This window comes from Kogia breviceps, chromosome 4 (genome assembly GCF_026419965.1).
Source record: "Kogia breviceps isolate mKogBre1 chromosome 4, mKogBre1 haplotype 1, whole genome shotgun sequence".
NCBI classification, from domain to species: Eukaryota; Metazoa; Chordata; class Mammalia; order Artiodactyla; family Physeteridae; genus Kogia; species Kogia breviceps.
This window is the reverse complement of record NC_081313.1, coordinates 101,761,604-101,788,969: the sequence shown is the minus strand read 5'-3', so window position 1 is coordinate 101,788,969 and position 27,366 is coordinate 101,761,604. Positions and strand designations below refer to the sequence as shown.

The 27,366-nt window shown below is 38.1% G+C and overlaps 1 protein-coding gene across 10 annotated transcripts in view; it reads left to right on the top strand.

Moving 5' to 3' along the window:
• Window positions 1–955: 955 nt before the first annotated feature.
• CEP120 (centrosomal protein 120) overlaps window positions 956–27,366 on the top strand; it is an 85,492-nt gene continuing 59,081 nt past the window's right edge. The window contains exons 1-6 of one of the 10 annotated variants that reach the window (XM_067031486.1): window positions 956–1,316; window positions 1,793–1,873; window positions 5,501–5,657; window positions 7,781–7,895; window positions 10,961–11,102; window positions 21,264–21,412. In XM_067031486.1, coding sequence (XP_066887587.1) covers window positions 1,825–1,873; window positions 5,501–5,657; window positions 7,781–7,895; window positions 10,961–11,102; window positions 21,264–21,412 — 612 coding nt within the window. In that variant the 5' untranslated portion in view covers window positions 956–1,316; window positions 1,793–1,824. The other 9 variants (XM_059063500.2, XM_067031487.1, XM_067031488.1 and 6 more) reach the window with 9 other exon arrangements.

The following is a 27,366-nucleotide window of genomic DNA, read 5'->3' as shown; positions in this document are numbered from 1 at the left end:
GAAGAGTTTCAAGGAAAAAAAAAAGTGGAGGCAAGTACTTACAGATTAAAAGTGGCAAGAGATAGATCAACCAAATACATTGTGTTTTGGAACTTGTCTGGGTCCTGATTTGAGCAAACCAACTGAAAAAGTTATGAGACAATCAGGGAAATTTGAACAGTGTATATTTAATTGTATTAAGGAATTATTGTTAACTTTAAGGTGTAATATGCAATTGTGGTTAAGTATCTAATATTTTAAGATATTTTTAAAAAATCTTTATCTTTTAGAGGTACATATTGAAAGAGATGAATTGATATGACCTTAGGGATTTCCTTCAAATCCCTGCTCCTCTGCAACAGATGAAGATGATTAGTCTTTAGTTGACAATTTCTGAAGCTGCGTTCTGAGTACCTGCTGGTTCATTATATTATTCTACCTACTTTTGAGTCTGTTTGACATTTTCTGCAAGGGAATGTATTGTTCAATGATGAACTCAAAGTAGATCACTACTTTGATTTTATTTTGCATAATGCTTTATATCAGGGAGGGCTCTGAAGGGGCCTGAAAGTGTCGTAGAAGTAGTGTGGTCTCCACATCCTCCTTTTCTTTGGGGCACAAAGCGGAGGTTGGGGTTGGGAGGGGGTGAAGGAGTGGAAATTGTTCTCTCTTCCTCCTCCCTCCCACCTATCCCGCCCAAGATCCAGTTTCAAACTAGGTGCCCTCCGAAAGATTTCTAATGTTTCCTAAAATAAAGGCTGAAGTTTGTGGGGGAGAAGGGGTAGAAAGGGGAAAATGTCGGTTTACAGCTTTTTGATGCCTTGTTTATTCTGGTCTTGATTTTGCTCATTACTTTGTCGTCAGGGGGTAGAAAAACGTATACCTTTAATTCCCCGACCCACGTGACAATGTTTTTGTTTTAGAGTAATTTTTACTGGACAGGAAATTCTCAGAGAGTCTACGTCACCGCCAACAGTTTACAGCAATTACCGTATTGACGCTACTTGTTTACAAAGCATGGAAACTTGAGCAGCCGCGCGAGAACAATTTTAGTTGATTTTAGAGTTCAGACTTAAATCATTATTTTTCTGTGACTTAACTTTTAAGCAGTGTTGACAATGGGGGCGTGAACAGAGCTAGGTTTTTGTTTTTTTGTTTTTTTTTGTAATCTCTATTGATATATTTCCCAGGCTCTGTCTGGGACGTAAAGCTGAAAACAAATCTACTTTCGTTTCTGGGGAACTTCCGGAAGCGTTTACTGCAGTCGTGCGCCTGCGCAGTTGGTCTCCATCAAATTGCCCGCTTTCCTTCGTCCGGCTAATAGGGGGCGCTGTGAGGTAATGGCTAGTCTTCTCCTCAGGGCTCTGGAACTTTGCGTAAAACGGTAGGAGGCGAAGCGGGCTGAGGGGCGTTCTATCTTCGACTGCCCTGGTTTCTATGATCTTTTGTCCTCCAGCGTCGCCCGGGCTGTGGGCCTGTGGGCCTGGTTGCTAGGTGGAAGCGGGGCGCGGCGGGGGCCGTGGCGGCTACCCGGGCGTTTAAAAAGCTGCTACGCAGGCGGCAAAAGGTCGTCAGGCGGCGGACTCGCATCTCTCTGGAAACAGGCCGGGCCGGGTGGCCGAGCGGCTTTTGAGTCGGGGCCAGGTTGCGGGTGGACTAGCGGCCCGGGGCCGGGGAGCTGGGCGCGCTGCAGGCGGACCGCAGAGCGGGGTCTGGGTGTGGCGGGCCGCAGGCGGGTGGCGGGAGCCTCGGCGGGGGTCCAGCCAGGGGTCGCGGGCTGCCAGCCACTTACCCGGGCTCCTCTTCCACCCAGCAGACCCCGCCTGCGGGCCGCCGACCGCGACCATGGTCTCCAAGTCCGACCAACTGCTCATCGTCGTGTCAATCCTAGAAGGTGAGTGGCCCGGGACTTGGCGTTTGCGACTGCTGCTTCCTAAATTTTAACAGAGTAGTATGGGACCGAGGTTTTGTTAACCTGAAAAACCCTGTCATCTTTGCTTGTGCCGTCCCCAGAGACTTCTTCAAAGTTGTACACAATGAGGTCTGTTGGCTAGTTGATTTAAAAATCCCCCAAGGGAGTATGAGAGCTATTAGGGATAGGTGATATTTAGCGTGACTAGCCGTAGACCCAGAGAATGTTGGAAAAACGATTTCCATCAGGCAGCACGTCAATGACTTATATTATGAGCCGAAAGTGCTTCTGGAAAGCACGTTCTGTTCAGTCTCCTGGTAGTACCATTGGTGAGAACTTTACTTTGACTCAAATACACGTTTCCTGCATTTTCAGAAGTGTTGCGGTGGCTATTCCCTTTACAGCTCTTGACGGGGGACGTAGAGGACTACAGTTGTCGAGAGGGTCTATTATACATGCCTCGGAGTTTGGTTTGTTGAATGAGTGACATTTGTTTATTTGGAGACTCACTGAGTGTCAGGCACTGTGCTGGGAATGGAAGAGTAAAATAGTCCTGGTTCTAAAAGCTAAGGGAGTAGCATGGAGAACAATAAATAATTCATCATGGTGCGGAAGAGAGAATGCCCACCTCTGTCTGGGGAAGCTGGGAAAGGTTTCCCAGAGGAAGTGACATTTATTTGGGTCCTAAAGGATGATTAGAAATTTGTCAGGCGAAAAAAAAAAGGAAGGAAGGGCATTCCAGGCAAAGGGAAGAGCCAGTGGCGTGTTTAAGGTATAGAAAAACAAGGCATGTTCTTTGATTGCTTGAATTCAGTGTGATTGGAGAGCAGGTTGCAGGAAAGTGGAGGGTATAGGAGTTGACAGGTAAATTGAGGATAGGTTTTGAATAACATGACGCGAAGAAGTCATCTTGAGTGGTGAGAGGAATGGCTGGGGACCCCTGCCCTGCCGTGGGAGGTATCTTGTGGAGGCCTGGCATCATTTGGGTGGTGAGAGGAAAGAAAACATTACAAACCCAAATTTTGAGTTTTGGAAGAGAAGACTGACCAGAAGCTTTAGTGTTGGGGCAGATTTACCTGTTTGGTTACTGACTGACTGAAGACACAGGACTGAAATCCCATTGTAATTTGGTGAATATAAGCTTTTGGACTTGGAACTGTGCCCATGCTATGAGGTAACAGAAATGTAAAGTGCTCTCTCCCTTCAAGGTTGTAGGGTTCTGTCTCCTTGAGGAGATCAAATTAATGTGCAGGACATATGTTGGGATATAATATAAATAAAATAAAAATAAATGATACGGGCTGTAAACCCAGGTTTTGGAGGTGGGAGAGGATGATGGCTGAAGTGCCTTGAATGGTAGGTAAGCTTTAAATAAGCGAGGATAGAAGAAGGTCATTCCGGGAGATTGGACAACCCAGGCCACTGTGGGATTGAGCATGGTGGGTGGAACAGTGAAGAGGTCAGCAAGGTGACCAGACCCAAGGAAGATGAATATTCAGGAATATTGTGGTAAGAAATAAGCTTGTACAGATAGAGTGAATAGGCCTTGAAGGATCTTGAAAGCCAAGGAATTTAGATTTAATGTTCTAAAAAATAGGGAGCCAGCGTATATTCCTAAGCAGGAAAGAGGGTTTTTTGCAGATGTACTTTAGTAGCAGCATGCAGGGAAGAGAACCTGGAGTCAGGAAGGTCAGTTAGGTGTTGCTACAAACACATCTAAAACTGGCCCACGGTCCTCCAAACTGTTCCTCCTCTTGTGTTTGTATTTTCATTCATTGTAACCATGCTGTTGCGTCAAGCCAAGACCCTGGGAGTCATCATCTTCCTGCATTCCCTCTCCATCCCCAACTTATAAATGATCACTGAGTGTTGATTTTATTTTTAAAATAATAGTAGGTGCTTCATATAAACTTTTAAATGAATGAGTTACCATTGTGGGTGTCTTGCTTTGGGGCCGTCAATATCCACCTAATCTACTGTAGTAATCTCAGTAGTTTGTTTCATGAATGTTTTCTTTTTAGAAAACAGTTGTCCACCTTACTGTCTGGGGATAACCTTTCTGAAGTGCCAGTCTAATTTTCTTAAAATCCTTCGTGTGCTGAGGGGTAAGGTCTGTACTTAAGAGTGGCGTACATGGCCCTTTATGGTAGACCTGTTGCCTATCTTTTCAGCCTCATCCCCCCTCCTGCCATATGTTCATGTGTTCCCAGTCCTTCAGCTATATTGAGCTGCTTGCAATTTCTTGACTACGTTTCTAGAAATGCCCTTTATTCAAAATAAAATGATTGGGTTTCTACTGTGAGCAAACTTTGGGCTATTTACTGGATTCCAAGGACGAAAATGACAGGATTTCTGTTCTCAAGGTATTCATTGTCTTTGGGACAAGGCAGGCACGTGTTTGTTCTATTGCTTATCCTCTTTTTCAGGCTTATTGGAGGTTGTAGTTAGGATAGTTTGAAAATACAGGGTTTTTTGACATGTATGAAATTCGTTTGGGAAGCTTAGTGAACTTTCAGAGCAGCTGAAAATGAGGTCCAGTGAGAGGCCTCCAATTAGTGCTAATTGGGAGAGCCATGCCATATGTGGTAAGAGTCTTAATAGGGAGTTTCAAATGAGAACATTAGGTTGAAACTCACCGGTTTGCAATCAAGCTCTTTCTGGCCAGCTTAATTCCTTACTAAGTGGCCTGTAGCAGGGTGAGTAGCAGCAGGGATGTATTTACTTAACAGTGGTTAAAACTCCCCTAACTGAAATCCCCTCACCAGACCTGTAAACATGTTGGCTGTAAGATTCTTAGTGCTTCTTTCTTAGTTTTTTAGCTTTCTGTTTTCAGTGTTTTAAGTTTGTCTCTTTCCACTGGACCCTCAATTCCTCAAGAACAAGTACTCTGTTTTACTGTTTTTGCATCCCATTTTCTGGCGTAATACCCGACTTTGAATATGCCTTCAACAAACAGTAAAGGAATGAGGTCAGGCAGTACAGATGAACAGTAATGTGTAGATAGAATATTTTAATATTTCTTGATAATATACAACATTGTCCTTGAAAATAACATGAATGAATAAATGTGTTTATTTTCCTTTGGCTAATCTAAAATTAAGATGCAAGTAAATTTGTTTTTGCTAATTTATTTCTCAACTCTGCAGATGATTTAACTGTTTTATATTAAGTACTGGTATAGTAATATCTAAAATTGGTATAATCACATTTTTAACTCTTTAGTTCTAAATGTTATTAAGATCATTGCTGCTCATAGTTGTGAACCAAGGACAACACCATGGACATCTCCTGGGATCTTGTTAGAAATGCAGACTCTCTGGCCCACCCCAGACCTACTGAACCAGAATCTACATTTTAATAGGGTTCCTGGGTAATTCATTGCACATTAGTGTTAGAGAAGTACTAATTTATTAATTATAGCTTTCAATTTGATAAGTGTTTTTTATGAATCATGAATTTGAGTGTATCTGTGAGTATGTGCTAGTGAGGTAGTTTATGGACTATACAAGTCAACCACTATTAACATATGTCAGTTTTTAAAACACATGCTAAATGATCATATTTGATTTTTGTACACTTGTGGTTAACCGGTACAGTCTTTTTTTCTAGGTCGCCATTTCCCCAAACGTCCAAAACATATGCTTGTAGTAGAAGCAAAGTTTGATGGAGAACAGTTGGCTACTGATCCTGTGGACCATACTGACCAGCCAGAATTTGCTACTGAGTTAGCCTGGGAAATTGACAGGAAGGCACTTCATCAGCACAGGTGACTGTTGTTTTCAATTTGTTTGGCTCTTTTTCAGTCTGTTATAAATAAATATATATATATCTCTAAGTAGATAATAGTAATATTTCTTGAGTGTTTTTTTTGTTTGGTTTTTTTTTTTTTTTTTTTTTTTGTGGTACGCGGGCCTCTCACTGTTGTGGCCTCTCCCGTTGTGGAGCACAGGCTCCGGATGCGCAGGCTCAGCGGCCATGGCTCACGGGCCCAGCCGCTCCGCGGCATGTGGGATCCTCCCGGACCGGGGCACGAACCCGTGTCCCCTGCATCGGCAGGCAGACTCTCAACCACTGCGCCACCAGGGAAGCCCTGTTGAGTGGTTTTTTAATGTGTCAGGAAATTTGTAAGTACTTTGCAACAGTAATTAACTTAAACATCAGACTAACCCTATGAAGTAGGTATTATTTCCCCTGTATTACAGATGAGAAAACTGAGGCCTAAGAGGTTAAGTAAGTTGCCTTAAGTCAGTCAGCTGGACAGTGGTAGAGCCCAGTAGCCAGTTCAACTCCAGAGCTAAGCTTTTAAGCACTACACTTAGCTTAGCTTGCTTTTTTTCTTTCTTTTTTTACTAATGTCTAAGAGAATAAATATTCTAGAAGTGCCATCATGATGCCTACCCACTATTAAATGTGGGTTGGAAATTCACTGTAATTTTTATTAATAAATTTATTGTATATTTTACCTGGCTTGCCAAGGATATATAGATATATATGTAGTAATTATATAAGGTATTCTTTCTAATTTTACACTTGATTTTAGACCTTTAAATACTTTATTGGTATATAAAACATATTTAAAGTTATAGCTTCTTATTATTTCATGAACTATGATGACCAGAGCAGGCAAGAACACTAATACTTTTATTTTAAAAAGAATTGAAAATATGTTTCCTCTGGGGAACATAGAATCTCTTTAATATTTGTTCTTTCTTAGTACTAAATGAAATAAAAGTACCAAGTTAAAAAAATGAAAGCAAGGAGAAATTTAATTTCTTCTATTGTAAGATCAGTCCATGGATTTATTTGAAAGGGTATCAGATTCCTAGAGGATATTAGAATTTTTGTATTTCATCTCAGTGACTTCTGGATTATCTGCTCAGAGACTTGATATATTAGTGCCTGCCTTGGTGGTTGTGTATCTAATTGTGTTAGTGCAAAGTGGTACCACTCTATTTTGTAGACTGAGAAAATAACACAGATAAATATAGAAATGATGATTTTTGTGCCAAGTGCAGGTTTCATAGTCATTCCATTAGATGACTGATGGCAAAATCCAATCAGCTTACTATACGAGTGAGCCAGTATAGGGGTTCCAGACTCAAAAGAAGCCAAGTTATACCAGTGAAGGTCATGCTTATATGACCTTATCATGTAGTATATCGAATTGTTAACTTAATTTTAATAATTGGTGATATTAGGGCATTTGATTCTTAAGTTTATTTCGTTTTTTTAGGAACAAAAAGAGCTATAAGCATGTATGCGTGTGTATTTGAAGCTTTATGTGTGTGTGACAGTCTAAGAAAGACAATTTAAAATCAATCTTGAGGGCTTCCCTGGTGGTGCAGTGGTTGAGAACCCGCCTGCCGATGCAGGGGACACGGGTTCGTGCCCCAGTCCGGGAAGATCCCACATGCCGCAGAGCGGCTGGGCCCGTGAGCCATGGCCGCTGAGCTTGCGCATCCGGAGCCTGTGCTCCACAGCGGAAGAGACCACAACAGTGAGAAGCCCACGTAACGCAATAAATAAATAAATAAATAAATAAATAAATAAAATCAATCTTGAGAAGTCATGGTAATTTTTGACTTTAAAAGAGTTTTGTATGTTACAGAAGCTTGAGAAACATTGATCTAGATGTTAGCTTCTTAGATGAGAGAGACTAAAATTTTTGACGTTTTGTATATTGCTTTAGTTGGTGTATAGATAAGTAGACATAATTAATAGTTCATGCCAGTTGAAGAGTTTTTCAGAAAGTATAGAATAGATATAGGTTAGGTTTTCCAACAAAATTATAATTGTCTTGATAGTAGTAGGCTGCTTTTTCAAAGCTAATAGAAAGTTCAGTATTAAGCAAAAGCAATTTTATTTATCACATAAATTGTTATGTTGCAGGCTACAGCGTACTCCTATCAAACTCCATTGTTTTGCCTTGGATCCTTTATCTTCAGCCAGGGAAACGATAGGTTACATTGTTCTAGACCTAAGAACTGCTCAAGAAACAAAGCAGGTACTGACCTTTTGATGTTTTGTTACTGATTATGTAAACAGTTGGTTATATTCAGTAGATAACAGATTGATGGAAAGGACATGGAATATTGGACCCAATAGATAATGGGCTTGAACCAATATGGTAGTTCTTAGTTCTTATGATGAATTTGATTTAGAAAATCCTGACCTTTTGGTCATTCATTTGGCCTAGAACCATCTTTCTCAAAGAAACTTCTGAGTTCAAATCTGTGTTCAAGTTGCTATTACCTTTAACACGTTCAGCTCCTGCACTTCACCTTCAAAGGTGTTGCTCTTTTAGAGTTCCTTGCTTCAGTGGATGGTCACCACCCTCCTACCAGTCAGGCGAGCTAGAAATACAGAAGTCTTCGTTGACACGTCCCTTTGCTGGCCTCCTTGGCCACCCTTTGCAGTTGGTTTTCCCTCCTGATCCATCTGCTGTTCTGCATTTTCACACTGCCATCTCAACTTAAGCCACTATCTGTCCTTCTTACCTTGGCTGTCTTCTTTTTTTTTTTTTTAAACATCTTTATTGTAGTATAACTGTTTCACAATGGTGTGTTTCTGCTTTACAACAAAGTGAATCAGTTATACATATACATATGTTCCCATATCTCTTCCCTCCCATCTCCCTTCCCTCCCATCTCCCTATCTCACCCCTCTAGGTGGTGGTTGGCTGTCTTAATAGTAGGCTTCTAATTGGTTTCCGTGCTTCTTGCTCCTTGTGTTCCTTATGTAGTAGTTAGAGGAAGGGAATTTCTTGAAAAACACTTGTTATGTAAATAGTACTCCCACTACAGGAAGGAAGAACAACTCAGGATCTTGATTCCTGTGCGTTTTGTTACTGAAAATGCTTCTTATGTCTTTTAAAATATTTTACAACCTTTTTTGTATGTTATTGACTTTAGAAATTCTAACTTTCAGTTTTTCCTAATGACTTTTGGTTCAACTTTCTTAAGAAAATAAAGTAAAAAAAAAATTCTTCTATTTTAAAGTCCTCAATTGATTTGAATCTTAAATTAGGATTCTGTGAAGAAAAATTTACCTGTTAACTAACATTTTTGGTACTGATAGCAATGATAGAGGCATACCTTGTTTTATTGCAGTTCACTTTATTGTGCTTCACAGATACTTTTTTTTTTTTTTTTTTTTTTTTAACCAATTGAAGGTTTGTGGCAACCCTATGTCAAGCAAATCTGTTGGGGCTATTTTCCAGCAGCATTTGCTCACATTTTGGTAATTCTTGTAATGTTTCAAACATTTTCATTATTGTATTTGTTACAGTGATCTGTGATCAGTGATCTCTGATGTTACTATTGTAAAAAGATTATGACTCACTGAAGGCTCAGATGATGGTTAGCATTTTTAGCAATAAAGTACTTTTTAAATAAGGTATGTACATTGTTTTTTTAGGCATAATGCTACTGCACACTTAATAGACTACAGGATAGTGTAAACATAACTTTTGTATGCATCAGGAAACCAAAAAATTTGTGTGACTCACTTTATTGCAGTAGTCACTTTATTGTGGTGGTCTGGAACTGAACTTACAATATCTCCAAGGGTATGTGTGTATTTGCAAATGAGCCAGTCAACCTGGCCCAAATTTGGAATTATTCAAAAGAAACTGAACTGCTTTAAAAGAGGACTTGTTTCTCCTCCATCCTTAGGTACTCATCACCTCTCTGCCCCCAAGTCCTGAAAAAGGTTTTCCTCCTTTAAGCTTAGACCCTGAATACTTCTGCAGTTGCTTTGGTTAAAGAGAAGGTAAATCCTTTTAGGAGGAGGATATCTGAGCTGAGATTATGCCTCTAAATGCTTTTGGTGTTCCTTTTCCCCTTGTCTAGTCCTTTAGGGCAGTTTGTCATTCTATTGATGAACAAAGTTAAGGAGAAATTTTTTAAAATTATGTTAGTTTTGGGAAAACCACATATTGTCTTGTTTAATGTCTTCTGTTTGCCAGCAGAAGAAATATTTGAAGTTGGATAGTAGAATATTTGAATTTCAAGATAAATTGATTCTGTATAAATAAACACAGACAGAAGAGCCTAGATTTATTTTTCTGAGTTAATAACAAAAATATATCATAAATCCTGTGAACAGCTAAAAATCTTTTTTTTCCAGGCTTACACTTAAAATTAGAAAATATCTGTCATAAGAAATACAACAACAAACTGAGTTTTTGCCTTTAAAAAAACTTGGTTGTGGATTTTTTTAAATACCTGTGGGCTGGTTCACTCTGTTTTACTTACAAACATAATTTGAATATAAAGCTGCAGTTTTGGGTTTTGATCACTATAAGCACCAGTTCTTATGCCTTTATATTACAGTGGTCAGAGTAAGAATGCTGTTTACATGGATTGAAATGGTGCCCCTTCACTAATGATACACGTGGTCTTGGGCCATGAGATTTTGATTTCGGTATTAGAATTCTTGAGGTTACCTTGTGGTTTGGGGGAGGAGGTGGCTATTCAGGTAATTTAAGATACCTCATTCTGTGAGAAACCATATCTATTTAAGTATCAGTCCAATACATGGTTCATAACCCAGAACTCTACCATTAGACCTTAGTTAAGTATTTTGTTAGTATTTTTATTAACACTAAGCTTTTCTTTTTCTGATTTGATATAAACAGAGCAAAGCAGAAATGTGGCAGGCAGAAAAGGTATAACAGAAAGAGTGAAAAATTAGGGGTTAGGAAATGGAAAATTGATAGTCTGTTGTTGTTATAAGGGATGAAGTGAGATTAAGGATATGAGTGAAGATAGAAATACACGTACTGGGTTTCCTCCTCTTTAATATATTATTACCTGTTGAAGCATAGGAGTAGAAACAAGGAAGGCAATCTAAACTTAATTTTTTCATGAGGAAGTTCAGTTAGTTTCCTAAGCAGGATTAATTTCTTTTGAGGAAAATGTGGGGAAAGACATACTTTAAAAGAGGAGAAAGTACTGAGAAACTACAGGAAATATATTTAGAACCTTATAAAACATTTCCCACTACTGTATATTTACTATTAACAATTAAGGAGTTTTGCTTTTGTTTTGTTCTGTTGTTACTCTCTAGGCACCAAAATGGTACCAGTTGCTGAGTAATAAATACACCAAGTTCAAGTCTGAGATACAGATAAGCATTGCTTTGGAAACAGATACAAAGGCACCAGTGGATAGTTTTAAAGCAAAGGGAGCCCCTCCTCGAGATGGAAGAGGTTTGTGCATTATCTTTAAGGTTATTCTCTGAGAAGTATTATGTCTGTGTACTAGAACTTGAGGAAGGGAGGGGAGGAGGTATTATAGGAAGATAAATGCAGGAGTGTAAACTGATCTTACTCTAGAGCAGCAGACAAATGTTGGGACATTGTTACACATGAACACTTGTTGCTCTTATCTCTTGTTTACAAAAATTAGAAATAGGGAAAGATTGTCTTTTCTTTATTTGATATGTATAACAGAACAAAGCAGAATTTTATATTGTTTATAAAAATTGCTGTTTAGGAAAATTTTCTTCCTAGAATGAGTACAGGACAGCCAAAAATGCTTATGCTGGTCTCTATTAACTCAGCTGTAGTTTAAGAAAACCTTCATTTTTTTTTTCCCTTTATTTTTTAATTAATAAATCTTTTTTTTAGAGCATTTTTAGGTTCACAGCAAAATTGAGTGGGAAGTACTAAGTGTTCCCAGATACCCACATACACACACAGCCCTCCCCACCACTATCAACATCTCCCTCCAGAGTGGTACATTTGTTGAAATCAATGAACCCACGTTGACACATCATTATCACCCAGTATCCATAATTAATATTAGGGTTTGTCCTTGGTATTGTACATTGTATAGGTTTTGATAAATGTGTAATGACACATATCCATGATTGGAGTATCCTATGGAAAAGTTTCACTGCCCTGAAGATCCTCTGTGTTCTGCTTGTTCATCCCTCCCACCCCTCTAACCCTTGGCAACTACTGATCTTTTTACTATGTCCATAGTTTTGCTTTTTTCAGGATGTTGTATTGTTGGAATCATGTAGCATGGAGCCTTTTCAGATTGGATTTTTTCACTTATTAATATGCATTTAAGTTTCTTCTGTGTTTCTTTGTGGCATGATAGGTCATTTCTTTTTAGAGCTGAATAATATTCCATTGTTTGGATGTACCACTGTTTATTTAAACACTCAGCTACTGAAAGATATCTTGGTTGCTTCCAAGTTGGGGCAGTTAGGAATAAAGCTGTTACAGACATCTCTGCAGGCTTTTGAACAGACCTAAGTTTTCAATTCATTTGGGTAAATACCAAGGAGCATGATTACTGGATCCTATGGTAAAAGCATGCCTAGCTTTATAAGAAACTGCCGAACTGTAAGAGTATATGGTAAGAATATATTTAATTTTGTAAAAAACCAACGAACTGTCTTCCAAAGTGACTGTACCATTTTGCATTCCCACCAGCAATGAATAAGAGTTCTTGTTGCTCCACGTCCTTGTCAGCCTTTGGTGTTGTCACTGTTTTGGATTTTGTGCATTCTAATAGATGTGTAGTGGTGCCTCATTGTTTTAATTTGCGATTCTCTAGTAATAAATGATGTTAATATCTTTTCAGTATATCTTCTTTTTTTTTTTTTTTTTTTTTTGTGGTACGCGGGCCTCTCACTGTTGTGGCCTCTCCCATTGCGGAGCACAGGCTCCAGACGTGCAGGCTCAGCAGCCATGGCTTTTGGGCCCAGCCGCTCCGTGGCATGTGGGATCTTCCCAGATCAGGGCACAAACCTGCGTCCCCTGCATCGGCAAGTGGATTCTCAACCACTGCGCCACCAGGGAAGCCCAGTATATCTTCTTAAGTGAGGTGTCTGTTCAGGTCTTTTGCCCATTTTTTAATTGGTTGTGTGTTTTGTTTTGCTGCATTTTAAGAGTTATTTTTATATTTTGGATAACAGTCCTTTTTCAGATGTCTCTTTTGCAAATACTTTTTCCAGTCTGTGACTTGTTTTCTCGTTCTTTTGACATTGTGTTTATTAGCAGAATTTTTAAGATTTTAATGAAATCCACCTCATCAGTTCTTTCATGCATTGTACCTACAGTGTTACATCTAAAAGGTCATTATCATACCCAAGGTCATCCAGGTTTTTCCTGTATTGTCTTTTTAGGATTTAATAAAGTTTTGTGCTTTACACTTTGGTTATGATCCATTTCGAGTTCATTTTTGTGAAGGTTTTAAGGTCTGTGTGTACTCACTTTTTTACATGTATATGTCCAGTTGTTCCAGCACCACTTTTTGAAAGAGTATCTTTGCTCCATTGTATTTGCTTTGCTACTTTGTCAAAGATCAGTTGACTGTATTTATGTTGGTCTATTTCTAGTCTCTATTCTATTTCATTGATTTGTGTCTGTTTTACCGGTACCACACTGTCTTGATTACTATAGCTTTATACTAAATCTTGAGGTTGAGTAGTATCAGTCTTCCGACTCTGTTGTTTTTCAATGTTGAGGTGCCTGTTCTGGGTCTTTTGCTTCTCCATGTAAACTTTGGAATCATTTTGTCCATGTCCACAAAATAATTTGCTGGGATTTTGATTAGGATTGCATTGATTGTGTAGATCAAGTTGGGAAGGACTGACATCCTGACAGTATTGAATTGTCCTGTTAGCATAGAATATCTCTCCATTTATTTAGTTCTTCTTTGATTTTATTTATCACAGTTTTATAGCTTACCTAATGTAGATCTTCTGCATGCTTTGTTAGACTTATTCCTAAGTATTTAATTGTTTTGGGTGCTAATGTAAATGATATTTTATTTTATTTTTTGATGGTACATTTTTAAGAAATTTTTATCTTATATTGGAATATATTTCATTTACAATGTTTTACTTTCAGGTGTAGAGCAAAGTGATTCAGTTATACATATACGTATATCTGTTCTTTTTCAAATTCTTTTCCCACTTAGGTTATTACAGAATATTGAGTAGAGTTCCCTGCGCTATACAGTAGGTCCTTGTTGGTTATCTATTTTAAATATAGTAGTGTGTATATGTCAGTCCCATACTCCCAATTTATCCCTCCTCCCCACCTTTCCCCGTTGGGAACCATGAGTCTCTTCTCTAAGTTTGTAAGTCTCTGTTTTGTAAATAAGTTTATTTGTATCATATTTTTAAAATTTCTACATATAAGTGGTATCATATATTAGTCTTTCTCTGTCTGACTTACTTCACTTAGTATGATAATCTCCATCTATATTGCTGCAAATGGCATTATTTCATTGTTTTTAATGACTAATATTCCATTGTATACATGTACCACATCTTTTTTATCCATTCATCTGTGGATGGACATTTAGGTTGCTTCCATGTCCTGGCTATTGTAAATAGTGCTGCAGTGAACATTGGCGTACATGTGTCTTTTCAAGTTACGGTTTTCTCCAGATACATGCCCAGGAGTGGGATTGCTGGATCATATGGTTGCTCTGTTTTTACTCCATTGGTTTATTTTTGTGTTTTTTTTGTTTTGTTTTGTTTTGTTTTGTTTTGCAGTACACGGGCCTCTCACTGTTGTGGCCTCTCCCATTGCGGAGCACAGGCTCCGGACGCACAGGCTCAGCGGCCATGGTTCACGGGCCTAGCCGCTCCGCGGCATGTGGGATCTTCCCAGACCAGGGCACGAGCCCGTGTCCCCTGCATCGGCAGGCGGACTCTCAACCACTGTGCCACCAGGGAGGCCCTATTTTTGTTTTTATTTCCATTACTCTAGGAGACGGATTGAAAAAGATATTCCTGTGATTTATGTCAGAGTGTTTTTCCTATGATTTCCTCTAACAGATTTATAGTATCTGGTCTTACATTTAGGTCTTTACTCCATTTTGAGTTTATTTTTGTGTATGGTGTTAGAGAATGTTCTAATTTCTTTCTTTTACATGTAGCTGTCCAGTTTTCCCAGCACCACTTATTGAAGAGACTCTCTTTTCTCCATTATATATTCTTGCCTCTTTTGTCGAAGATTAATTGACCATAGGTGCGCGGGTTTATTTCTGGGCTTTCTATCCTGTTCCATTGATCTATATTTCTGTTTTTGCGCCAGTACCATACTGTTTTGATTACTGTAACTTTGTAGTATAGTCTGAAGTTGGGGAGCCTAATTCCTCCAGCTCTGTTTTTCTTTCTTAGGATTGCTTTGGCTCTTTGGGATCTTTTGTGTCTCCGTACAAATTTAAAAATTTTTTGTTCTAGATCTGCAAAAAATGTCATTGGTAATTTGATAGGTACTGCATTAAATCTGTAGATTGCCTTGGGTAGTATAGTCATTTTGACAATATTCTTCCAATTCAAGAATATGGTATGTCTTTCCATCTGTTTGTGACATCTTTGATTTGTTTCATCAGCATCTTAATAGTTTTCAGAGTACAGATATTTGTCTTCTTAGGTAGGTTTATTCCTAGGTATTTTATTCTTTTTGATGTGATGGTAAATGGGATTGTTTCCTCAATTTCTCTTTCTGATCTTTCATTGTTAGTGTATAGAAATGCAAGAGATTTCTGTATATTAATTTTGTATCCTGCAACTTTACCTAATTCATCGTTGAGCTCTAGTAGTTTTCTGGTAGCATCTTTAGGATGTTCTATGTATAGTATCATGTCATCTGCAAACAGTGAGAGTTTTACTTCTTCTCTTCCAATTTGGATTCCTTTTATTTCTTTTTCTTCTCTGATTGCCGTGGCTAGGACTTCCAAAACTATGTTGAATAAAAGTGGTGGAAAAAAAAAAAAGTGGTGAGATGGAATGCTTTCAGCTGTTCATGATTGTGAATGGTGTTAGCTGTGGGTTTGTCATATATGGCCCTTATTATGTTGAGGTAAGTTCCTTCTGTGCCCACTTTCTGGAGAGTTTTTAATCATAAATGGGTATTGAATTTTGTGAAAAGCTTTTTCTGCATCTCTTGAGATGATCATATGGTTTTTATTCTTTAGTTTGTTAATGTGGTGTATCACACTGATTGATTTGCAGATATTGAAGAATCCTTGCATCCCTGGGGTAAATCCCACTTGATCGTGGTGTATGATCCTTTTAATATATTGTTGGATTTGGTTTGCCAGTTTTTTGTTGAGAATTTTTGCATCTATGTTCATCAGTAATATTGGCCTGTGTTCCTCCGTGGGTTTATCCTGCCTTGGACTCTCTGCGCTTCCTGGATTTGAGTGTTTTCCTTTCCCATGTTAGGGAAGATTTCACCTATGATCTCTTCAGATGTTTTTTTGGGGCCCTTTCTCTCTCTCTTCTCCGTCTGAGACCCCATGTAATGAGAATGTTGTTGCCTTTAATATTGTTCTACGGGTCTCTTAGAATGTCCTCATATCTTTGCATTTTTATTCCTTTATTCTGTTCTGCAGCAATATATCCACCATCTGTCTTCCAACTCACTTATCCATTCTTCTGCCTCATTTATTTTGTTATTGATTCCTTCTAGTGGATTTTTTGCTGCAGTTCTTGTATCATTCATCTGTTTGCTTGTTCTTTAGATCTTCTAGCTCTTTATTAAACGTTTCTTATATCTTTTTGGTCTCTGCCTTCATTCTTTTTTGAGATCTTGGATCATCTTTACTGTCATTACTCTGAATTCTTCTTCATGTGGATTGCATATCTCCACTTCACTTAGTAGTTCTTCTGGGGTTTTATTTTGTTCCTTCATCTGGGACATACTCCTCTGGCATCTCATTTTATCTAACTTTCTGTGATTGCGGTTTCTGTTCCACAGACTACAGGGTTGTAGTTCTTGCTTTTGCTTTCTGCCCACTGGTGGATGAGGCCCAACTAAGAGGCTTGTGCAGGCTTCCTGGTGGGAATGACTGTTTCCTGCCCACTTGTGAGTGGACCTGGGTCTTGACCCTCTGGTGGGCAGGACTTTGTCAAAGGATTAGTTTAGCGGGAAGCTGTGGGCTCAGAAAGACTCAGCCTGTCTCCTGATGGGTGGGGCTGTGTTACTGCCCTGTTGGTTGTTTGGCCTCAGGTGTCCCAGCTCTGGAGCCTACAGGCTGTTGTGTGGGGCCAGATCTTGGGGAGAAAATTGCAGCCTCCAGGACAGCTCACACTGTCCTGCCCAGAAGTATTGCCACCAATGTCTCTGTCCCTGCACTGAGCCACAGCTGCCCCCCTGCCTTTCCCGGAGACCCTCCAGTACCAGCAGGTAGGTCTGGCCCAGGCTTCTATGAGATCACTGCTTTTTCACCTGGGTCCTGGTGTGCATGAGACCCTGAGACCCTGTGGTCTCCACAGGGTCTCCACTCCCTCCAAGAGTGGAGTTTCTGTTTCCTCCAGTCCTGTGGATTTCCTGTGATCAAACCCCACAGGCCTTCACAGCCAATTTGCTCTGGGGGCTCCTCCTTCCCATGCCAGACCTCCAGAGCAGGGAGCCTGACATGGGGCTCAGAACTTTCACTCCTGTGGGAGAACCTCTGTGATATAATTATTTTCCAGTTCGTGGGTCACCCACCCAGTGGGAATGGGATTTGATTTTACTGAGTTTGTGCCCCTCCTACCCTGTCCTTGTGGCTTCTCTGTCTTTGGTTGTAGGATATCTTTTTTGGTAGGTTCCAGCATTTTTTTGTTGATTGTTGTTCATCAGTTAGCTGTGATTTTGGTGTTTTGGGGGGAAGAGGTGAGCTTACATCCCCTACTCTGCCATCTTGTCTCCGTGATGGTTAATTTTCTGTAAATGGTATTTTAAATTTCAAATTGTTTATTATTGGTCTGTAGTGGTCAGTAGTGAAGCGATTGGCTTTTGCATATTAACCTTGTCTCCTGCAGCCTTGTTATAATTGCTTATTATTAGTTCTAATAGTAGGGTTTTTTTGTTTTGTTTTTGTTTTTGGTCTTTCCATGGATGGTCATTTTACAGTTACTTGCAAACAAAGACAGTTTTGTGTCTTTCTTCCCAATCTGCATGACTTTGTTTCTTTTCTTGTGTTCCTCCATTAGCTAGGACTTACAGTGTGCTATTGAAAAGCAGTGGTGAAAGGGGACATCCTTGCCGTACTCCTGATTTTAGTGGGAAAGCTTCTCACCATTAAGCATGATGTTAGCTGTAGATTTTTTGTAGATGTTCTTTATCAGGTGAGGAGGTTACTCTCTAGTTTGCAGAGTGTTTTATCATGAATGAGTGTTGGATTTTGTCAAGTGCTTTTTCTGCATGTATTGATACAATCACGTGGTTTTTCTTCTTTAGCCTGTTGACATGATGGATTACATTAATGGCTTTTTGAATGTTGAACCAGTCTTGTGTACCTTGAATAAATCCATTTGGTTGTGGTGTATAGTTGTTTTTATACATTGTGTTGATTTTATTGGCTAATACTTTGTTGAGGATTTTTACATCTATGTTTATGAGATATTGGTCTGTTGTTTTCTTCTCTTGTAATGTCTTTGCTTGGATTTCATACTAGGATAATGCTAGTCTCATATAATGAGTTAGGAAGTATTCCCTCTGCTTCTGTCTTGTGGAAAAAAAAATTGTAGAACATGGGTATAATTTCTTCCTTAATGTTAGGTAGAATTCACCAGTGAATCCATCTGGATCTGGTGTTTTCTGTTCTCTAAAGTTATTGATTCAATTTCATTAAGTGATATAGGCCTATTCAGATTGTTTCTTCTTGTGTGTGTTTTAGCAGATTGTGTTTTTGAAAGGAATTGTCCATTTCGTCTAGGTTATCAAACTTGTGGCATAGAGTTGTTCATAGCATTTCTTTATTAAACTTTTAATGTCCATGGGAATCTGTAGTGATGTCCCCTTTTTCATTTCTGTTAATAGTAATTTATGTCTTCTTTATTTTCTTAGGCTGGCTAGATACTTATTGATTTTATTGATCTTTTCAAAGAACCATGTTTTGATTTTGTTAAATTTTTTCTCCATTGATTTCCTGTTTTCAATTTCATTGATTTTTGCTCTAGTTTTTATTATTTCTCTTCTTTTGCTTACTTTGGATTTAATTTGCTCCTCTTTTTCTGTTTTCCTAAGATGGAAGCATAGATTATGGATTTTTTTTTGGCCTTTTAGTGTGCCTTATAATTTTTTATTGAAAGATGGACATGATATACTGGGTAAAGGAAAATAGACTTTTAGTAATATAGCAGTAAGGGGGAGGGGAAGCGTTCTATAGTCTTGTGATTAGGTTTCAGTCTTGGTGAGGCGGTGTCCCCTGTACTGTTTGGGCTTGTCTGTTACTAGATTTTGGTTATGCATCTTTGGCAGGCCTATTAAGATGCTCTGTTCTAATTGCATATTATCAGGTGGCACACTATTTTGATTTAGTCTCTTTACTGATTATGTTCACTTGATTACTTGATTGTGGTGGTGTGTGTCTGTGTTCTCAAGTATAAACTTACTTTTGTTTTCTTTTGTACTTAATAAATATTTTGTCGGGAAGAATTAGAAAATTAGAAAAAATACTTATTCTTCATTATACCTTCAGTTTATTCACTTATTTGTATTGTCTAAGTATGGACTTGACAGTTTATTTAGTGGGTTATAATCTTTAACCATCGTTATTTGTCCCAGATTTGAGCATTGAGAACCCCTTCAAGCTTCTTCTGTTTCCTTTTTACTATCTCAATAATCTTTTGAGCTTTTTTTTAAAAAAATATTTATTTATTTGGCTGTGTTGTGTCTTAGTTGCAGCACGTGGGATCTTCGTTGTGGCTCGCAGGCTTCTCTCTAGTTGTGGTGCGGGCTCTAGAGTGTGCAGGCTCAGTAGTTGCAGCACATGGGCTCTCTAGTTGTGATGCACAAGCTCTAGAGTGTGCGGACTCAGTAGCTGAGGTGTGGTGGTTTAGTTGCCCTGCAGCATGTGGGATCTTAGTTCCCTGATCAGAGATCCAACCCGCGTCCCCTGCATTGGAAGGCGGATTCTTAACCACTAGACCACCAGGGAAGTCTCTTTGAGCTTTTTTTTTTTTTTTTTTTACCCCTGATACAAGAAGATGGTCCAGGTTCATCTTATACTTTTCCTATCTCAGCCCTGGATTCAGCCATTACTTTAAGGAGCTCTGGTTCTTTTTAGAAAAGAATGATGTTTACAAGTCAAGATCCAGCTGCTAGGTGTGCTGTTGGGGTGTTGTTCCCATGTATGTGTACATACACACATATATATGGAGACACATGGATATATATATATACACAAACACTCGTATATATACATATATACTTTATATATCAATTTGCCCATATATATACTGAACAACATATATTCACATTGACACATTCAATCCTTTTAATCCTATACCACAAGATTTATCCTAGTGTTCTCCCTTTCTGATAATGGAAGTCCTGTCATAGTTAGTATTTTGACCTCTTAAGCTCTGCTGACCTTACTATTTAATGGCTACCTTTATTAAAGTACTTAATTGTCAGGTACAGTGCTAAGTGCTTTTGTTATCTAACTTGATCTTCTCAACAACACTGTAAAAGCTTTGCAGAAGGAAAAATGGAGACTAAAGGAGCTCATATAATTTCCCCATAAAACTACTGAATGACAGAACTAGGGTTGGAACTTTGGTCTATATGAATGTAGTGTCTATACTCTTAACCATTAAACTATTTTTAGCTAGTGCTACTGTAAGCACATTTCTTTTGGCTTAACTCCTAAAGGAGTCGAGGATTGCTGGTTTACAGGGTATGCATATATAAAATTTTGATAAGTGCTGATATATTACCCTCCAAAAGGTTGTACTAGTCTGTACCTACCAACATGGAGAGTGCCAACCTGCTGGCAATCTCCCCGACACTGAATATTGTCTATTATTTTAGTTTTGTGTAGTTTTGTTTTTTTCCTTAATCACTTTTGAAAAAACCTTGTCCCTCTCCAGTCTCTTCATAACGAATATTTGATTATATCTCATCTCTTCTCAAAATTGTTTTATTGTTTTCTCTTATTCTTAGAAAACTCTCCAAATGTTTCAGCATGGCGTTCAAGGAGACTCTTTATAATACGGCCTCTCCCCACTTTCTTTACCTGAGTCCTCACTCTATGATCCATCACGCCACATCTATTTCAGTTCTCTAACCACATGCTTTCTCTTGCTTCTGAGTGTTTGTATATATTGTTTCTTCTGCCTAGAACACCGTTTGACACTCCCTCGTTCTCTATCTAATCACCTTGCTCTTTTTAGCCAAGTTTTACTTATCTTTCAGTTCGCAGTTTAGATTTACTTCCTTCAGGCAACCTGTGATACCTTTTCTATGTGGTTTATTAAATTGAAATCAAAGGAAACCTTACTGAGATATTAATTGTATCTGTGAAAACTGCCAAGTAAATTAAAAAGTATAACCAGCTTTCAAAGTCTTATAATGGTTTATGGCAAACTACAATGTTGTTTCATTGTGTTTTTTCCCATAAAGTACCTGCCAGCCTGTCTGGACTTGACGCAAAGGACATTGTGGCGGTGCTGAATGAGGAGGGAGGCTATCATCAGATCGGACCAGCAGACTGTTGTACTGACTTCTTCATGATGTCTGTGACCATAGCATTTGCCACCCAGTTGGAGCAGGTGAGATGAGTGATTCATGAAGAACTTGAAAACGTTTTATTTTTAAAATCTGTCTTTTAGGTATTAAGAAGACTTGCAAGTGGACTTACAAAAATAATTTTAAAAATGTTTTCTTTCATATCAGAAAGCATTTTTGTTTTAGGAAAAGAATAAATTGGGATGATCTTGATAGTAAGAAAATAAATTAAATCTCTTAGAATTTAGAAGAAAGACCATAAATGAACATTGTTTCACATTGTATTGTGTGACATTATAAAGACTGTTATGAAATGATTTTTTTCTAAGTGTTAAATACTTTACTTCTTGGAGAAATATGCAATGTTGGGAACATTGTCTCAGTCAGACCTTAATAGCTGTCAGGTCTGGGATTAGATTTTACCTTATTTACACAGTAACAAATTAGCCTAAATGCTGCCAGAAGACAGAAGATTCTTGGGTCAGAGAGAAAGGAGTGTACTGCTCTTAGCACAGCAAGCAACATGAATATCAGCATATTTTCCCCCTATCCCAAGTCCCATGGAGGTGACATAGAGGGGCTCAGGTGGTTGCTCCACACTCATTGGGAGCGTATCACAGGTGAGGAACACAGAACTTAAGGAATGTACGACTTTTACTGTAAGTAGTCTAGGTCTTTGTCTGGGAAGACTCATTACTTTATCAAAGTTATGAGCTGCATAAACAACGCTGGGAGATGGCCTGGGTAAGAGTGGTCAGGGCCTTGCATTCTTGTTAGACTCAGCAAGAATGTGCAGGTATGCTCAGGGCCTTTGGCCGATTGCTTCCTCCCAGCAATGGCTCAACACAAAAGTATCTTTTACTTCATTGTCCTTTTCAGGATCGAGTCAAGTTTTTTTTGACATTATGTTGATCTATAGCACCTGAAATAAATTAATACTTTAAAAAATAGAGAATATGGCTTATGACTTTAAAATTTTCATCAGACTATTCACTTTCTTAGAGGTATACATTTCCCGGTTAATCCTCATTCATAAGTGAAATATGAGTTAGTAACCACACTAAATCTTAGTAAGATCTATCAGGTAAAGATTTTTCTCAGGAAGTGTGTTTAGCTCTGTCACACTGAATTCATGCCTACTACAAAAAGTACTTTTTATATATATATATATGTATTCTTTGAGCTTTACTTTCTCTCCCAATTTGGTACTGTCATTTTCTTATTGACACTATATATGTGATTTTGTCTCTCTCTATCAATTTCCTTTTTTTCCTCTCTTCATAAAGCTCTGCTTGTGGATTGCCCTGGCTTAATATGCCATGCTGGTTGGGGGGGGAAGCTAGATGTCCACTGTCTGTTCATTAACCACATCAGAACACACATTAGATAGTGAGTCTACTGTGTTTTTACTGTGTTATTAAATATCTGCAAAGTATTTTAAATTGCTACTTTATTTTTTTAAATATTTTTTCAACTCCCTAGGAAGGCATAATTTTACTTGTGTTATGTTTTGTGAAATAGGTATGTGTTCACTACTTTGCTAATGTTGTATTTAATCCTAGCACAACTTTAGGGGATTATTATTTTCACTTTTGAGATGAGGAAAATAAGTTTTGAGAAAGTTTTTTAGCTAGTAAATATCCTAGGAATTTCTGGCCATATGGTCACTCTCCACATTCTCTTGTTCCCATATTTTGCTCTCTTGCCTCTGAAGGGGTTTTGGAGTAAGATCAATTTGAGTTGGAATCTAATTCTCACTACTTACTGGCTTCTTTAACTTAGGCAACTTACTTAACCTTTCTCAGGCTTGAATTTTCTCCGTTGTATGGTGACAGTAATACCAACCTTGTGGGTGTGCATGAGGAATGAGATAAAACTAATGTGCCTAACATGTAGTTTGTATGTGTGAACCTATATTTATATAGTGAAAGCTTGTGGGTAATTGACCTACTGAATCCACAACTAAAACTAATACAGTTCTTGGTAATACAAAGTAACTTTTCAGGACAAGTCACTCAGTTTCGTTAAAAATTAAAAAACAGATTGATGTCTGGCAAGCTATTTGCTATCTCTGATAAAAATTAAGCCAAGTAGGTTCCTGAGAAGATTAAACAGAATTACCATAGAACCCAGCAGTTTCACTACTGGGTATATATCAAAAGAATTGAAAACAAGGTATTCACATAAAAACTTGTACATAAATGTTCATAGCAGCACTATTTACAGTATCCCAGAATGTCACAGAAATAACCGAGATGTCCATCTGTGGATGAATAGATTAACAAAATAAATAAACACACACACACACACACACACACACACACACACACACAAACACTGGAGTATTATTTAACTATAAAAGAAATGAAGTACTGGTACATGCTACAACAAGGATGAATGTTGTAAACATGCCGAGTGAAATAAGCCAGACACAAAAGGTCACATACTGTATGAGTCCATTTATATAAAATATCCAGATAGGCATACCCATAAAGACAAAACGCAGATTTGTGGTCACCAGGGGAGGAAGAAGTTATGGGGGAGCAGAATGGGAGTGGCGGCTCAGTGGTTCTGGTGTTTCTGTTTGGGGTGATGGAAAAGTTCTGGAACTAGGTAGTGGTGATGGTTGCACAACATTGTGAATGTACTTAATGTTACTGTACTGTACAGTTTTTAATGGTTAAAATAAATTTTGTTATGTGTATTTTACAATAATTTTTTAAAACACAAAAAGTTAAGCCCAATAATTTATTCATCCCTTGATACTGCTTAGTATTACTTGTTTGCTTTTTTCACTCTTTATGGACAAGCCAAGGATTTTAGAAAAATAGCAGTTTAGTTTTTTTCTTCTCAAGCTAGTGAAAGGTAGTGTGAGAAAGCATCTAGCTATAAACAAACATACCTTTCAGATGCAAATAAGTGACTTAGAACATTGATACTGTAAAGCAGTAGAATGCAGGAATGAAATTAGAATACTGGATTGTGATAATCTTGCTTCCTTTTTAAATATTGAAATTAGGGCAAAAAACCTGTTTCTAAATCCACGGATGATAAAGGATTTTTAAAAGCATCTCTTCTCTTAGTGGGAATTACTTAGAATTAAATGTGCTATTTAATATAAAAGGGCTATCTTTATTTCTTAAAATTTTTATTGCTTTCTGACTATGGAAGAAAGTAAAAGAAAATGAAAGTCTCTTTTAATTAAACTCCTCAGAAATAATCACCCATAAGGGCAGTATATTCTTTTCCTCAGATATTTTCCCATTCACATAATATCTGACTATGTGCTAGGCAGACTTGTAGAAGTGGACATGTATTATCTCTTTTAATCCTTCTGAGAACCCTAAGAGAAATGGAGGTACAGAGTGATTAAGTACTTGTCTAAAGTCTCATAGCAAGCCATTGGTGGAACCAAAGTTGACGGTTGGGGCTTACTCCAGAATTTGTGCTCTCAACAACTAAAAGTGTATAGGTGCTGGCTCTCAATAAATATAAATCTACATGATTAAAATCCACATGATTAAAATCGAATCAAACAAATACATTTTAAAGTATAGGATTAAAGTAATAACTTGCTTTATATATAAAATATATTTAATATAGAATAAATAACTTTATTGACTCTTTACTGTGTGCTCAGTACTGGGTTGTTTTAATCTAAGTGGTTAGTATTTTTATTTTCACAAACTTACAGACTTAAAACTGTCTTGTAAGGTTTTTTTTTTTTTTTTTGCGTTATGCGGGCCTCACTGTTGTGGCCTTTCCCATAGCGGAGCACAGGCTCCGGACACGCAGGCTCAGCGGCCATGGCTCACGGGCCCAGCCGCTCCGTGTCATGTGGGATCTTCCCAGACCGGGGCATGAACCCATGTCCCCTGCATTGGCAGGCAGACTCTCAACCACTGCACCACCAGGGAAGCCCCTTGTAAGTTTTTTTGACTTAAAAATATTTTAGGTAACTTTCATGTCACTATATCATTATTTAGGAGCCATATTGTATGATAACTATAATATATTTCAGCCATGTCCTGTTGCAGAACATGTCAATTACTTATAGTTTGTTATTTTTAATTGCTTTACAATGTTGTGTTAGTATCAGGTGTACAGCAAAATGATTCAGTTTCATATATATATATATTTTACTTAAGTTACTACAGAATATTGAGCAGAGTTCCCTGTGCTTTACAGCAGGTCCTTGTTGGTTATCTGTTTGTTTTTTTGGGTTTTTTTTTGTTTGTTTGTTTGTTTTAACATCTTTATTTGAGTATAACTGTTTTACAATAGTGTGTTAGTTTCTCCTTTACAACAAAGTGAATCAGTTAGACATATACATATGTTCCCATATCTCTTCCCTCTTGTGTCACCCTCCCTCCCACCCTCCCTATCCCACCCCTCTAGGTGGTCACAAAGCACAGAGGTGAACTCCCTGTGCTATGCTGCAGCTTCCCACTAGCTATCTAATTTACATTTGGTAGTGTGTATATGTCCCTGCCACTCTCTCACATCGTCACAGCTTACCCTTCCCCCTCCCCATATCCTCAAGTCCATGCTCTAGTAGGTCTGTTTTATTCCCATCCTACCACTGATCTCTTCATGACATTTTTTTTTTTTTTTAGATTCCATATATATGTGTTAGCATACGGTATTTGTTTTTCTCCTTCTGACTTACTTCACTCTGTATGACAGACGCCAGGTCTATCCACCTCATTACAAATAACTCAGTTTCATTTCTTTTTATGGCTGAGTAATATTCCATTGTATATATGTGCCACATCTTCTTTATCCATTCATCTGTTGATGGACACTTAGGTTGCTTCCATGTCCTGGCTATCGTAAATAGAGCTGCAATGAACATTTTGGTACATGAGTCTTTTTGAATTATGGTTTTCTCAGGGTATATGCCCAGTAGTGGGATTGCTGGGTCATATGGTAGTTCTATTTGTAGTTTTTTAAGGAACCTCCATACTGTTCTCCATAGTGGCTGTATCATTTTACATTCCCACCAGCAGTGCAAGAGGGTTCCCTTTTCTCCACACCCTCTCCAGCATTTATTGTTTCTAGAGTTTTTGATGATGGCCAATCTGACTGGTGTGAGATGATATCTCATTGTAGTTTTGATTTGCATTTCTCTAATGATTAATGATGTTGAGCATTCTTTCATGTGTTTGTTGGCAATCTGTATATCTTCTGTGGAGAAATGTCTATTTAGTTCTTCTGCCCATTTTTGGATTGGGTGGTTTGTTTTTTTGTTATTGAGCTGCCTGAGTTGCTTATAAATTTTGGATATTAATCCTTTGTCAGTTGCTTCATTTGCAAATATATTCTCCCATTCTGAGGGTTGTCTTTTCATCTTGTTTATGGTTTCCTTTGCTGTGCAAACGCTTTTAAGTTTCATTAGATCCCATTTGTTTATTTTGTTTTTATTTCCATTTCTCTAGGAGATGGGTCAAAAAGGATCTTGCTGTGATTTATGTCATAGAGTGTTCTACCTATGTTTTCCTCTAAGAGTTTGATAGTTTCTGGCCTTATATTTAGGTCTTTAACCCATTTTGAGTTTATTTTTGTGTGTGGTGTTAGGGAGTGTTCTAATTTCATACTTCTACAGATAGCTGTCCAATTTTCCCAGCACCACTTATTGAAGAGGCTGTCTTTTCTCAACTGTGTATCCTTACCTCCTTTATCAAAGATAAGGTGACCATATGTGTGTGGGTTTATCTCTGGGCTTTCTATCCTGTTCCATTGATCTATATTTCTGTTTTTGTGCCAGTAGCATACTGTCTTGATTACTGTGGCCTTGTAGTATAGTCTGAAGTCAGGGAGCCTGATTCCTCCAGCTCCATTTTTCGTTCTCAAGATTGCTTTGGCTATTCGGGGTCTTTTGCATTTCCATACAAATTGTGAAATTCTTTGTTCTAGTTCTGTAAAAAAAATGCCAGTGGTAATTTGATAGGGATTGCATTGAATCTGTAGATTGCTTTGGGTAATAGAGTCATTTTCA